This window comes from Schistocerca serialis, chromosome 2, assembly GCF_023864345.2.
Source record: "Schistocerca serialis cubense isolate TAMUIC-IGC-003099 chromosome 2, iqSchSeri2.2, whole genome shotgun sequence".
Lineage (NCBI taxonomy): Eukaryota > Metazoa > Arthropoda > Insecta > Orthoptera > Acrididae > Schistocerca > Schistocerca serialis.
The window spans coordinates 439,728,550-439,743,626 of NC_064639.1; the positions used below are offsets into that span (position 1 = coordinate 439,728,550).

Sequence of the window (15,077 nt, forward strand, 5' to 3'; positions counted from 1 at the left end):
CCATTTTATATCCACAACTTTTGTTCTGGTGTACACAGTGGAACCACGAGGGACCGTTTAAAACCATTCGACGAAGTTTGAACGTGATCCGAAGCAAAAAAAAGTTTTTATACTTTTTCACCCATCTATTTTCGCATCCTCTTGTGACGCGTACATGAGGGTGGATGGGGGCGGGGAAAGGTGCAACATTGACACGCGCGAATAAAACGGCAATGTTTAAGTCCGTCCCACCATCTCTCCCCTAGGCCAGCAACGTCTTCGCAGGCCATCCACACACATTTGTTGGGCACTTGTCTTGTAGAGAGACTCTCCTCCACGGATCCCTAATGGGTGGGGTGAAGGGCAGTCCGCTCTACACCAGCTCCTGCTGGCCGCTTGTGACATCCGGAGGGTCACATCGCACAAACGTAAAGAGATGTTTTTTTCCCGGGGCAGAGGCGTTTCAGTAAGTTTTTATGTCTGTTTTAGGTGTACTTGAGACTGAAACAAGCACTAGCAAACATGTTGTTGCAAAGCTATAGCCCCGCAGACATGTACTCCGAGAACAACGAACGGTCAGTGATTTTCTGATATGGTGATCAAAAGGCCTTATGGTATATTGAACGCCATTTTATAGCTGTTGAAGCTGTTTTTCGTGAGCGAAAATACGTAAGTTAGTTGTGAGTCAATGCGCAGTCAGGAGTTCGACGAATAATTTTTGCAGCTTCAGTGCCTTAAGAAGTTGTATTTAACCCGTTTCCCGCTCGGGAAACACTTCACACCTTCCCACAGAAAGGCATCCATAGGCTTTCACTCAGGAGATCATTGTCAAGACTGTGGATCACCCTTGTAAAACTACACAGTGTGAAAAATAAACTCGTCGTGCATAACATTAATCTCTTTGGTCTTCATACGAAGTAATGTCTCCATGAGCCTAGAAAAAAGCTCCCAATCGCTTTAGTGTCTCAGGATTCTGGACGTCGTCGTCATCCAAAGACAACGCCTCGTCAACATAGCTATCCCTCCCTGTCTCTTGACATCTCTAACTACGTAAGTTCATTCCACTGATTAAACTTCGCGGTGTGGGTATTCTGCAGTTGTCTCCTGATTATTTTTCAGGATTTACTCTTCGGAGGCGTTACTTTATGAAATCACAGTACTGAGTTAATTGGGCTACACTCCTTGAAATAAAGGTAGCTGGAATAAAATACAAGGGACGGAATATTAGCTGCAATTTGTAAATGTTAGCTGAAATTTGTGCATAGACCAAGCAACAGTGTAAAGGGTTGATGATATGGTAATTCGGTCACGTCAGTTCTAAGGAATTTATAATACCTTCAAAGGAGGTAGTAAGATGAATATCAATAAAGGTATAACAATGGCAATGAAATGTTGTGGAATTAAACAATACGCTTCAGAGGAAAATAAATTGGGAAATGAGATACGAACTAAATTTCCATATTAATGAATGATGCGCAAGGGAGAACATTGGCATGTTGTTTCTGAAGCGATTTCGAAGAATGGTGAAAGTTCGGGGAAGCAGTAGGATGTTCTGCGGATGTTTTTATTGTGTAGGTAAGGGCTTCTTGCTTGTCGTGACGGAAATGAGCCGCTGGATACCCATGGGAGAGAGGTAACAAACTGGTCAAGACACTGTACTCGTATCCGGGAGGAACGCAGCTCAAAACGCCGCCTCGCCATTCAGATACAGGTCTCCACTAGTGTCCCAAAATGGTAAGGGGCGGTTGCTCTGGAAAGGACACAGCGTCATATCAACATCACCTGTATTCAGTGCCATCTCATCTGTATGGTCAGATGTTGTTGATATGTGTTACAGCATGCAGTGTGAGTGATTACCATGTGATGATAATGAATCACTTGAAAATATGTACAGAGACGAAATTTGTAATAGTGTCTAAAACGAAACAAAAGAACACTTCAGTAGCGAAAGTGTTACCTTTTAGAGAGTCCTACATGACCGTGTCTCTCAAAAATAGCAAAATCATTTAATGACTTTGCAATGAGCGGGACGTTACATCATACAATCAATTCTTTCTTCTTCTAGACAACCAGAGTTTGCCTTTTTCTGAGGAATTAACTTAGTGACGTTACCATCCTTGCCTTCAGAAATGGCCATTCCTCTCCACAATGAACTAACTCTTGTTTCCCATGAGGCGTATTTAGGAGAAATCACAACCCTCGATTCTATAACAAGATCATCTAAGTTGAACGCTATTTAAAACTTCTGTAAATGCTTTGCAAAGTGCGATAGATGCTAGTGCAGGCATTCACCCAATGTGACCGAAAAGCACGCGTCGCACTAGGAGGATGTTAAACACTGTCTCCTCCATTCAGAGGTTTTGCTATGGCCCATGTCACAAGAAACCAGAGGTTATATGTAAATTTCATAGAGCAAGAAATAAAAGAAATAAACGGAAAAGTAACATGATTAACGCGAGATGTTGTTGTTGTCCGAAGATGTTGTTTGATGCAACTATGCAGGTTAGTCTATGCTGTGCAAATCTCTTCATCTCTGCTTATTGCAACCTAACCCATCTGAACCTGCTTACTGTGTTCTTGCCTTGGCCTCTCTCTAATATTTTACTCCACTGCTTCCCAACCACAAATACTTCCCTATAATAACAAATTAACGGTTCTTTGATGCTTCAAGATGCATCCTATGCATCAGTCCCTTCTTTTAGTCGGTTTGTGCCATACATTTTTTTTCCCAGTCTGATTCAGTACCTGCATATTAATTACTCGATCTGTTCATCTAACATTCAGTATTCTTCTGTAGCACTTCATTTTGAAAGATTTTCTTCTCTTCTTGTTTGAACTGCTTATCGTCTACGTCTCACTTACGTACAAAGCTACACTACAGACCAATACCTTCGAAAATGGGTTCCTAATAATTTCATCTATAGCTGGTGTTACATATTTCTTTTTTTCACTAATGCTTCTCTTGCTATAGTCAATCTGTATTCTGTATCCACTCTACTTCGACCATAATCAGTTACACGACGGAGGAAAAGATTGCATCACCAAAAAATAGAGTAATGAAATTTGAGGAATACATTTGTCTGGGTAACATATTTAAGTGATTAACGTTGTAAGATCACAGGTTAACGTAAGCGCGAGATATGCCACTGCTAATGTGAAGTGGTGGTACATTAATAAACCGTGTAACCCCCAGAATGTTGAATACAAGCGTGCAAACGTGCATGCATTGTGTTGTACATATGACGGATTGTAGTTTGTGGGATGGAGTTCCATGCCTGGTGCACTTGGTCAGTCAACACAGGGACGGTTAATGTTGGTTGTGGATGACGCTGGAGTTGTCGTCCGATGATGTCTCGTGTGTGCTCGATTGGAGACAGATCTAGCGATCGAGCAGGCCAAGGCAACATTTCCACATTCTGTAAAGCATGTTGGGTTACAACAACGGTACGTGGGTGAACGTTATCATGTTAGAAAACATTCACTGGAATGCTATTCGAGAATGGCAGCACAACAGGTCGAATCGCCAGATTGACGTACAAATTTGCTGTTATAGTGCGTGGAATAACCACGAGAGTGCTCCTGCTGTCATACGAAATTTGAACCCTAGCCATAACTTCAGGTGTTGATCCACTGAGTCTAGGCTGCAGACGGGTTGGTTGCAGGCACTCTTTTGGCCTCCTTCTAATCAGCACACGGCCATCACTGGCACTGAGGCAGAACCACCTATCATCAGAAAACGCAACAAACATCCACCTTGCTCTCCAATCAGCTCTCGTTTGGCACCATTGAAGCTGCAAATGGTGGCAGTTTGGGATCAGCAGAACGCAAGCTACAGGGCGTCTGGCTCGGAGATGTCTTTGATGTAAACAATTTGTAGCATTTCGTTGTGTCACTACGCTGTAAACTGCTGATGGCATTGCTGATCATGATGCAGTATGATGGTCCATAGCCATACGTCAAACACGGTTGTCTTCGCCCTCGATAATGGCATATGGCCGTCCGGAGCCCGGTCTTCTTGCAACTGTAAATTCTCATGATCACCACCGCTAGGAGTCATGTACAGTGGCTCCATTCCTCCCAAGTCATTCTGCAACATCGCCGAAGGACCATCCAGTTTCCCGTAGCCCTGTTACGCAACCTCGTTCAAACTCAGTGAGGTGTTGATAATGGCGTGTTTGTCGCCTTAAAGGTATTCTTAACTAACGTCAGCTTACCATGTCCACTCTGAAGGGTAACTGACGCTCACGACCATTGCAGCTTGTACACTCCTGGAAATTGAAATAAGAACACCGTGAATTCATTGTCCCAGGAAGGGGAAACTTTATTGACACATTCCTGGGGTCAGATACATCACATGATCACACTGACAGAACCACAGCCACGTAGACACAGGCAACAGAGCATGCACAATGTCGGCACTAGTACAGTGTATATCCACCTTTCGCAGCAATGCAGGCTGCTATTCTCCCATGGAGACGATCGTAGAGATGCTGGATGTAGTCCTGTGGAACGGCTTGCATGCCATTTCCACCTGGCGCCTCAGTTGGACCAGCGTTCGTGCTGGACGTGCAGACCGCGTGAGACGACGCTTCATCCAGTCCCAAACATGCTCAATGGGGGACAGATCCGGAGATCTTGCTGGCCAGGGTAGTTGACTTACACCTTCTAGAGCACGTTGGGTGGCACGGGATACATGCGGACGTGCATTGTCCTGTTGGAACAGCAAGTTCCCTTGCCGGTCTAGGAATGGTAGAACGATGGGTTCGATGGCGGTTTGGATGTACCGTGCACTATTCAGTGTCCCCTCGACGATCACCGGTGTACGGCCAGTGTAGGAGATCGCTCCCCACACCATGATGCCGGGTGTTGGCCCTGTGTGCCTCGGTCGTATGCAGTCCTGATTGTGGCGCTCACCTGCACGGCACCAAACACGAATACGACCATCATTGGCACCAAGGCAGAAGCGACTCTCATCGCTGAAGACGACACGTCTCCATTCGTCCCTCCATTCACGCCTGTCGCGACACCACTGGAGGCGGGCTGCACGATGTTGGGGCGTGAGCGGAAGACCGCCTAACGGTGTGCGGGACCGTAGCCCAGCTTCATGGAGACGGTTGCGAATGGTCCTCGCCGATACCCCAGGAGCAACAGCGTCCCTAATTTGCTGGGAAGTGGCGGTGCGGTCCCCTACGGCACTGCGTAGGATCCTACGGTCTTGGCGTGCATCCGTGCGTCGCTGCGGTCCGGTCCCAGGTCGACGGGCACGTGCACCTTCCGCCGACCACTGGCGACAACATCGATGTACTGTGGAGACCTCACGCCCCACGTGTTGAGAAATTCGGCGGTACGTCCACCCGGCCTCCCGCATGTCCACTATACGCCCTCGCTCAAAGTCCGTCAACTGCACATACGGTTCATGTCCACGCTGTCGCGGCATGCTACCAGTGTTAAAGACTGCGATGGAGCTCCGTATGCCACAGCATACTGGCTGACACTGACGGCGGCGTTGCACAAATGCAGCGCAGCTAGCGCCATTCGACGGCCAACACCGCGGTTCCTGGTGTGTCCGCTGTGCCGTGCGTGTGATCATTGCTTGTACAGCCCTCTCGCAGTGTCCGGAGCAAGTATGGTGGGTCTGACACACCGGTGTCAATGTGTTCTTTTTTCCATTTCCAGGAGTGTATTTAAAGAAAAACTAATTTGCATCCTCGTAGTGGCGCTACTAGCGCCACTCTTATGCGACTGGCGCCAAATCTGAATAATCATCTTTCAGATGTAGAGACACAGCTACAAACTTTCGTTTACGTCTCACAACTAATTCTTCGTGTCACCTTTTGTTTCCGTCGGTATATTTTGGTGTCCAAATAGCAAAATCATATATTACTTTTAGTGTCCATTTTGTACTCTAATTCCCTCAGCATCGCCAGATTTAATTCGATTACATTCCATTCCGTTTAACTGCTCTTTAAGTCATTTGCTGTCTCTGAACAATGCGATCGGCAGACCTCACAGTTTTTATTTCTTCTCACAGAATTTCAATTACTTACGTAAATTTCTCTTTGATTTCCTTTACTGCTTAACTACTCCGTCTTCAGGCCACAAGTGGACCATCGGGGCCATCCGACCGCCGTGTCATTCTCAGAGGATGTGGATAGGAGGGGCGTGTGGTCAGCACACTGCTCTCCCAGTCGTTATGATGGTCTTATTTGACCGGAGCCGCTACTACTCGGTCGAGTAGCTCCTCAATTGGCACCACGAGGCTGAGTGCACCCCGAAAAATGGCAACAGCGCATGGCGGCCTGGATGGTCACCTATCCAAGTGCCGGCCACAGCACTTAACTTCGGTGATCTGACGGGAACCGGTATATCCACTGCGGCAAGGCCGTTGCCTAAGAAGTCTCTTACGCCTACAAAAAACACATAATTGTTCAAAATTCACATGTGGTATAGATCTTTAGAGAAAGGATGTCAAAAATGTGACCTCAGTTATAATCAGGACTCTAATTACCGTTTTACTTGAAACAGGCGAAATTTTCTCACTGATCTGGTAGCCACAATGTTTTGTGCAGCATTATGTGACAACAGTCGGAGCCGAAAACCCCGTCAGTCATTGGTGTACTGCTGGCAGAGAAGCAGCTGCCAACTGCTTTAAATCGATCTTTTTATCGAGTGCATTTGTAAATTGTATGAATGTATACCTCGGTCAAAATAACAGAGTGTCTAACAGTCGAGTAGGAGAGGGGGCCCTGTTGTTGGTTCACATTTATCTGCGCAACCGAATAAACTGTCCAGTGACATTAAGTGAGGAACAGCCAAAAGCCTGAACAACCAACTTCAAAAACGCAGGCCGCTTCGAGATGTACAGGAAGAGTCAATGAAGTTCTGGAAGCTACCGACAAGGATGTGGAGCCATTCTGGATCCAGTGCTGTGCCAAGCTGCACGAGGCTTCTCGGTGGAGGATCCATGGTGCAAATAGCCCGTTCGAGTGGTCCCACAGACTCTCGATTGGATTTTTTAGACATTTGAATTCCCTTTCACCTGCTTCATTTGCTACATTTATATATTATGTCTTTTCATTAACTAAATTCAATATGTCCTGTGAATCCGAGTATTTCTACTAGGTCTTGTCTTTTTATCTATTTGATCCTCTGCAGCCTTCACTATTTCATCACTCAAAGCTATCCATTCTTGTACTCCTTTCCCTAGTTATAGTCAATCGTTACATAATGCTCCCTATGAAACTCGCAAAGAACCTTTATTTCTTTCAACTTATCTGGGTCCCATCTTTTTAACTTCTTACCTTTTTGCAATTTCTTCAGTTTTAATCAACTGTTCATAGTCAATAAATTGTGGTCATACTCTACATATGCCGCTGAAAAATCCACATTTCTGGAGCTTCTGTCTTCTTCTCGACTGAACTGTTTGTCCACCACATTTCACTTCGCAACACGCGCTAACATATAGCATATTACCCTTGATGTTCCACTGTTAGTGGAGAAACAGACTTAATGGATGGCATCGATCAAAATTCACTCATTCCAAAAAGTTTCGCAACTGGCTTGATAAAAAATAGATAAACGCTAAGGCGGTTGTTTTAATGTTTCAGATGTTCCACGCAGTCGCCCGTCATTTTAGCGCAACACACAGAACGTTCAGACAACCACGTGAAACTGTCAGAGAACTATTTTTGGAATGTCATTCAAATCGCGCGGCACATTGTCTTGGACGTCGGTTACGTCATCAAATCTTTTGACCCTTCATTTTAATTTCAACACTTTGTAGTTCTGAGGTAGGTTCGTAAAAATAGCATCAAGTCTCGTCACCCCTGATTATTTTTTCAAGTCAAGCTGCGGCAGGCGCCATGCGCCTTTGTTTTTATTAATGAGTCAAGGCGTGCGAAACAAACTTTGTAAATACGTTTCTCTTCTTCAAAACATTCTGTAGTGTGTCTTGAATATTTGATTTACGGGTGTTGCTTCATTGTGATTTGTGACAGAACAACGTTGACTCACCGCGGCCACACTTCCACTGCTTAACACTCTCTGCTTACAGATGACTGGTCGAATGCACATCTGTTATTTACGTTTGTGAGTTCAAGCTGTCATCATAGTTACTGCGCTGACGCCACTTATAATAAAATCAGTCACTCAACTGCACTTCATTGGTGAATGTTAAGTTACAATGTAACTGACACCATCAGCTGTGATAGCGCTCGTCTTCATCCATGTCAAATAGGCATTCCGATAGTTGCATCTTTAACAACCGTCATGCACCCTGGAAACAGGAGTTAAGAAATATGCTAACGGAATTTTTGCGACGCAGTTCCCTAATACGTGTTAATTCAGAAATGGTTCGTGGACGAAGAATGTCGACGTAGTAGTCTACATGAATTCAAGTTTAGTGACAACTACTAACTTCACTGTATTGGTCGTCTTCTAGTCGAAATTATAATCTTAACTCATTGTAGTCCGGCATGTACAAGCAGCAATCAAATTAAAATGAGACAAATGGGGAAAATTAAGTAAATTATTTGTTGTTTCAAAATTAATCAACATAATTGTTAATACATTTATCCCACTGCGAGACAAGACGGTCAGTGTCGTCATGCAAAAAATTTTTGCGTTGTCTATGGAACAGTGATTGTATACAGGCGTGCACCGTTTCGTCCGAAGCAAGTCAACGGCCACGAACATCTTTCACCATGCCTCCAAAAATATGGAAATCGCGTGGGGAGTGATTGCGATTCTGTAAGAGCTTCTCAGCGAAACTTCTGCAGTGTAGTCGAAACAACCTTGGCGAAACGTGGGCCTGAAAAGCGACATTCGTGTCCGTCGATTTGCTTCGGACGAAGAGGTGCACATCTGTGTACAGTCAGGCAATCGCAAACATTGTTACTTGAGGGCATTGACGTTCTTGTCTCACGGTGGGATTTGAGCGTTGTTAGAGACGTATACTCCTAACCCGTCTGACGTCTGCAAAATTTGGAGTTACTTTTTCTTGCTGCTATTAAGGCCATTCGAATTGAGGTTGGTTCTTTTCAAGCAACACAACAATACGTTTTGCAGCTTGTGCGTATATGCTGCGAACACCCACGCTAATCCGCACGGCAGTGTTTCGTCCATTGGATTGGCCGTGGTATGAACAGAATGACCTCCAGCGCTTTAATTATGCAGTTCTGGAAATATATTTATCAGGTCTTTTTTGTCCCTACTACTCTCAGTACCCGCCATTTTCTTGTTATTAGAAATCGCCCTGTATTGAGAATTTCATGGAGCCAAATAAAATGCCCAAGGGACAACACACCTTACAGTACTTCTTGGTAAACAACATAAGCCTAATATGATAAAGTAATAAGGAATTATGAAAATGTAGTAGGGTAATTTTCACCTTGGTTAGGTCCATATTAAGGGGTGTGGGGAACAGTTGAATTTACCGTTTTTAATGTTGATACTCCTCCATTGGAAACGAACTAGTGATAACTGTCTACTTCTAACAATACAGTATCAAAGAAATTAGAAAATATTACAGGGTAATTCTGTGGGTTTTTAGGTTCAAATAAAATATCATTGGGGGCAGCTGACATTACAGTTCTTCCTTATGAAACTTTTTCAACGGAAAGGAAGTCGTCGGAACTGTCTAATAATAATTTTGTGTGATTTTAATGAAACGTTAAGGTATGCAGGGTAATTCTATGCACGTTTAAGTTCAAATAAAGTGCCTTGGGGGGATCTCAACATGTCTGTCCTTACCGATGATACTACTCCTATGGAAACGTACTAGTCAGATCTCTCTGGGTCTAGCTTTGACTAAACAGTAAGGTGTCATGCGGTAATTGAATGTTTATTTGGGTTGAAATAAAGTGCCGTGGGAAACACCGGACGTTTCTGTTCTTCCAGGTGAAATTCCTCGTACAGTAACGAATGTTTGTGCCAGACTGGGATTCGAAACCAGGTCACCTGCTTATTGGGCATATGTGCTGACAACTACGCCATCTGGACACAGATGTCATCGCAACCTTATGGAATACCCTAGCACGTATCCTATCAGACCCAAATTCTCAGCCTATACCACAGACTTCTGACGCAGTGCCCCTACACACGTCCGAAAGAACAGAAACCGCATATATAATTAACGTGATGACAGCCAAAAATCCTTTCACTGCAGATTCTCTCCAAGCTCCAACTATTACGGAAATCGGCGAAATGTTGCGAGTAACGGGGCTAATGACGAGGGCCACTAATATCAGTAGTGTGTGCTATAAATTGACAGTCTGTGTCTGACAGGAGGCGTACAAGGAAGTCTATGCAGTTGCCCTGACCACTGTGTCTGGATGGTGTAATGGCCAGTGCATCTGCCAAGTAAGTCGAGACCTGTGTTCGAATCTTAGTCTGGCACAAATTGTCAACTTACCCATTGATATAAATCAGTACCCATTGACAGCTAACCTCTTTAATTGCGTTGTGCCTTGATCCCAATGGTGCCCGTTCTGTTGGACATGTGTGAAAGAACAGACACCATATATCCAATATGATACACTTTTAAGGAAATGTTAGGAAGCGATAGGGTAACTCTGTGCACGTTTTGGCCTACATAAAGATCTGTGAGTCACACTTAACGTTATAGTGTTTCTTGATGAAATTACTCCTATGGAGACGAACTGATCGGAATAGCCTATTTATAACTCCGAATGGTTACAACGAAATGTTAAGGTACGGCAACGTGTGTTTTTAAGTCCAAAGAAAGTGCACTGGGGACACCCAAAGATACAGTTGTTTCTTGGTGCAATTCCTCCAACGGAAACGAACTAATGAGAACTGCCTGAACTTTTAAGGAAATGTTAAGGTGGGACAGGTTGATTCTGTGCACATTTACACTACTGGCCATTAAAATTGCTACACGACGAAGATGACATGCTACAGACGAGAAATTTAACCGACAGGAAGAAGATGCTGTGATATGCAAATGATTAGCTTTTCAGAGGATTCACACAAGTTTGACACCTACAACGTGTTGACATGAGGAAAGTTTCCAACCGATTTCTCATACATAAACATCAGTTGACCGCTTTGCCTGGTGAAACGTTGTTGTGATGCCTCGTGTAAGGAGGAGAAATGCGTACCATCACGTTTCCGACTTTGATAAAGGTCGGATTGTAGCCTATCGCGATTGCGGTTTATCGTATCGCGACATTGCTGTTCGCGTTGGTCGAGATCCAATGACTGTTAGCATAATATGGAATCGGTGGGTTCAGGAGGGTAATACGGAACGCCGTGCTGGATTCCAACGACCTCGTATCACTAGCAGTCGAGATGACAGGCATCTTATCCGCATGGCTGTAACGGATCGTGCAGCCACGTCTCGATCCTGAGTCAAAGGATGGGGACGTTTGCAAGGCAACAGCCATCTTCACGAACAGTTCGACGACGTTTGCAGCAGAATGGACTATCAGCACGGAGACCGTGGCTGCGGTTACCCTTGACGCTGCATCACAGACAGGAACGCCTGTGACGGTGTACTCAGCGACGAACCTGGGTGCACGAATGGCAAAACGTCATCTTTTCGGATGAATCCAGGTTCTGTTTACAGCATCATGATGGTTGCATCCGTGTTTGGCGACATCGCGGTGAACGCACATTGGAAGCGTGTATTCTTCATCGTCATACTGGCGTATCACCCGGCGTAATGGTATGGCATGCCATTTGTTACATGTCTCGGTCACCTCTTGTTCGCATTGACGGCAATTTGAACAGTGGACTTTACATTTCAGATGTGTTACGACCCGTGGCTCTACCCCTCATTCGATCCCTGCGAAACCCTACACTCCAGCAGGATAATGCACGACCGTATGTTGCAGGTCCTGTACGGGCCTTTCTGGATACAGAAAATGTTCGACTGCTGCACTGGCCAGCACATTCTCCAGATCTCTCACCAATTGAAAACGTGTGGTCAATGCTGACCGAGCAACTGGCTCGTCACAATACGCCAGTCAATTCTCTTGATGAACTGTGGTATCGCATTGAAGCTGCACGGGCAGCTGTACCTGTACACGCCATCCAAGCCCTGTTTGACTCAATGCCCAGACGTATCAAGGCCGTTATTACGGTCAGAGGTGGTTGTTCTGGTTACTGATTTCCTAGGATCTATGCACCCAAATTGCGTGAAAATGTAATCACACGTCAGTTATAGTATAATATATTTGTCCAATGAATACCCGTTTATCATATGCATTTCTTCTTGGTGTAGCAATTTTAATGGCCAGTAGTGTAGATCCAAGTAGAGTACGCTGGGACACAGCGAACGTTGCCGGCCGAAGTGGCCGTGCGGTTAAAGGCGCTGCAGTCTGGAACCGCAAGACCGCTACGGTCGCAGGTTCGAATCCTGCCTCGGGCATGGATGTTTGTGATGTCCTTAGGTTAGTTAGGTTTAACTGGTTCTAAGTTCTAGGGGACTAATCACCTCAGCAGTTGAGTCCCATAGCGCTCAGAGCCATTTGAACACCGAACGTTATAGGCTACCTGTTGGAATACCTCATATGTAGACGAACTCGTGAGAACAGTCTAATTTCGCACGGTTACTACGAAATGCTAAAGCATGACGGAGTAATTGCGTGTGCATAGGTCCAAATAAAGTACCCTGGGAACACCTAACGACAGTTATTGGTGTAGTTCCTCCAACGGAAATAAACTAGTGATAGGTGTCTAATTGTAATTGTGGTATAGCCATAAGGAAATGAGAAGGTGCGGCGCTCGCGTTGACGCAGCGTTCTCGGCCGACAGGCGCGGTGGAGCGCCGCGTGGACGGCGTGGCGCTGGCGGGGGCGGCGGCGGCGGGGCTCGCACTGCTGCTGCTGGGCGGCTGCGTGCTGTGCCGGAGGCGGCGGCGCCGGAGGCGGCAGCGGAGGCTGCGCCGCGGCCGCGGGGGCATGGCGAGGGCGGCGGTGCGAGGGCCGCGCCCACCCGCCCCCGCGCCGGCCGCGCCGCCCCCACGACATCTGCACCACCACGGCGCCGGGGGCGGTGGCGGCAGCGGCGGCGGCGGAGGCGGCGGGCCGTCGAGCGGCGCGGCCAGCACGCGCTCCTCGGTGCACCAACACCAGCACCAGCACCAGCCGCACGTGTGCGACGAGCTGGGCGAGCGCTTCGCCAGCAGCGTGGACAGCGTCTGACACAGCCTGCCGCGGCTGCCGTCGGCGGCGCTGCTGCTGTGGCAGCTGGTGGCGCGCCGGCGCGCGCTGCGCTGGACCGGCTAGCGCCCCACCCCCACCCTAGTTCCGCTGCAGCTCCCCTCGCTACCGACTCGCCGGAGCCGACGCCGACACCGACGCCGCGTATTCCGTGTTACCGAGCCGTAAGATAAGGACGAGCTTTGTGGAACGGACGTGACCTCGGTCACTGTGACCCCCAGAAGGGTCTCCGTTTCTGATACGGCTGCCGTACTGGGAAACGCGGCAGGAAGGGAATCCCGCCGAAAGCACTGGGCTGCGCAGATGAATGTTGCGACGCTACGCAGACACGCTAGGAGAACGAAGCGTCGCAGCAGTTGCAACTTTCTGTTCCCTTCGAAATGCCACACGTCTTCCCGACCTCTGTCAGTCTGCGGAGTTGTCTAAAACTGACCTCAGTTCCGTCACTATGAAAGTGTCTCTACTGTCGCTTTTGAGCAGAATAGAACCTCTTCTCTCCTCCTTGCGAATTTGAGTCTTCCTTTTACCTGTTTTATCTTTTCTCACTCTCAGCTACTTAGTAAAATTTCTGATGTTACTGTCAGAAGCCTCACCTCGATCTTTACTCGCCTTCTGCCTCACATTTCACTTCCCTTATGCGTAAGCTCAACTCGGCCGCATCGTCCTCCTTTCCACGTCTCTGTGTTCTAACCACCCTTCGAGCCTGTAACCGAGACAATTCCAACGCTTCGTTTAGTCTTAAATTTCCAGTCCTATTGATTTACTTTATATGCCAGCAAGCTTCAAGTAAAAAAAGTTTCAGTAACCTTAAAACTGTAATAAACTGGTCCAATTTACTCCGATTTACATTCAGCTTGTAACTTACTGGAGTGAAATACAATTTGCCTTAAAACGGTCAATATATCCACGGTCATATACATTGAAATATTCCCCCGCCCCCTACCGTCACCTCACGATCTTCGTGAGTATCGTTGAGAACACAGATACTTTCGCAACTGCAGTTGTACAGGCGATATTTCGGAGCAACTTTTCTAATCGTACTGCTGTGGTCACCTGATTCGTCTGGTGAAGGCTTTTTAGGAACAGATTTTATTTTTAAAACTCTGGCCAGTTACTTATCCCTGCAGAACTGTCAAGAATTATTTTAAGCTGTTGACACTACAAGACATTACAAGCTTTCCTATTTCTTGACTTCTTTTACTGACAAGAATGGGAAAAAAGAACGTTTATTTCCTTCTTAGCAATTCAACGGCTGGTCAGTGCTCAAAGACTGTTTTTTCTCTATTATCTCTGCTTGTTCTGGATGTCTGACTGTGTCTTTAAAGGCTTTAATTAGACACAATGAAATCAAAGCGTGTCCACATCGCTTAATCTGTAATTTTCCTAACATCCATCAAAAGATTTTAATCGTCTGTCGTTCAGTGGCGACGAGTTGATAGTTTCTTACTGTAAGAAACTTAAGCGAGCTATAATACGAACTCAGAACAGCAATATATTAGCGCATTTACAACATACAGTATCGGCCAGATGATCTTATTTCTCTCTCCAAAGAATTTGTGTAATTCTACTAACCTTCTTCCGAATGTCATGGCCTTCCATACTGTCACCTTCTGCTGCTAAGCAGTAAATCTGGCTCCAAAAGATGTAAACCAGATATTCTCAGGGATAACTCGAAACAATTCAAATGCCTTCGTGACGCCCATCTCACTACCGTCTTTAAGCAATTAATGATTAAAGACACAAAAGTTATAGACCCGTCAGTATTCCTGGACTGGCATGTGAAGATATTTGTGCCGCAACATTCTTTTTAGTTTAAAGGTACATTATTTTCTTACAAGCTGTAGTAGCTTAGCATCTTTCTTGAATCTCACGAAAAAACTAATACAACAATTTGCGGCGTGTAACAGATACTGT

General features: G+C 45.9%; 1 protein-coding gene across 1 annotated transcript in view; it reads left to right on the forward strand.

Annotated features, from left to right (window-relative positions):
- LOC126456044 (tolloid-like protein 1) overlaps positions 1-13,145 on the forward strand; it is a 1,300,043-nt gene extending 1,286,898 nt beyond the window's left edge. Inside the window, exons 16-17 of the mRNA XM_050091798.1 lie at positions 12,757-12,850; positions 13,037-13,145. Of these exons, the coding sequence (XP_049947755.1) occupies positions 12,757-12,850; positions 13,037-13,145 (203 nt within the window). The remainder of the gene's footprint in view (positions 1-12,756; positions 12,851-13,036) is intronic.
- Positions 13,146-15,077: the final 1,932 nt, after the last annotated feature.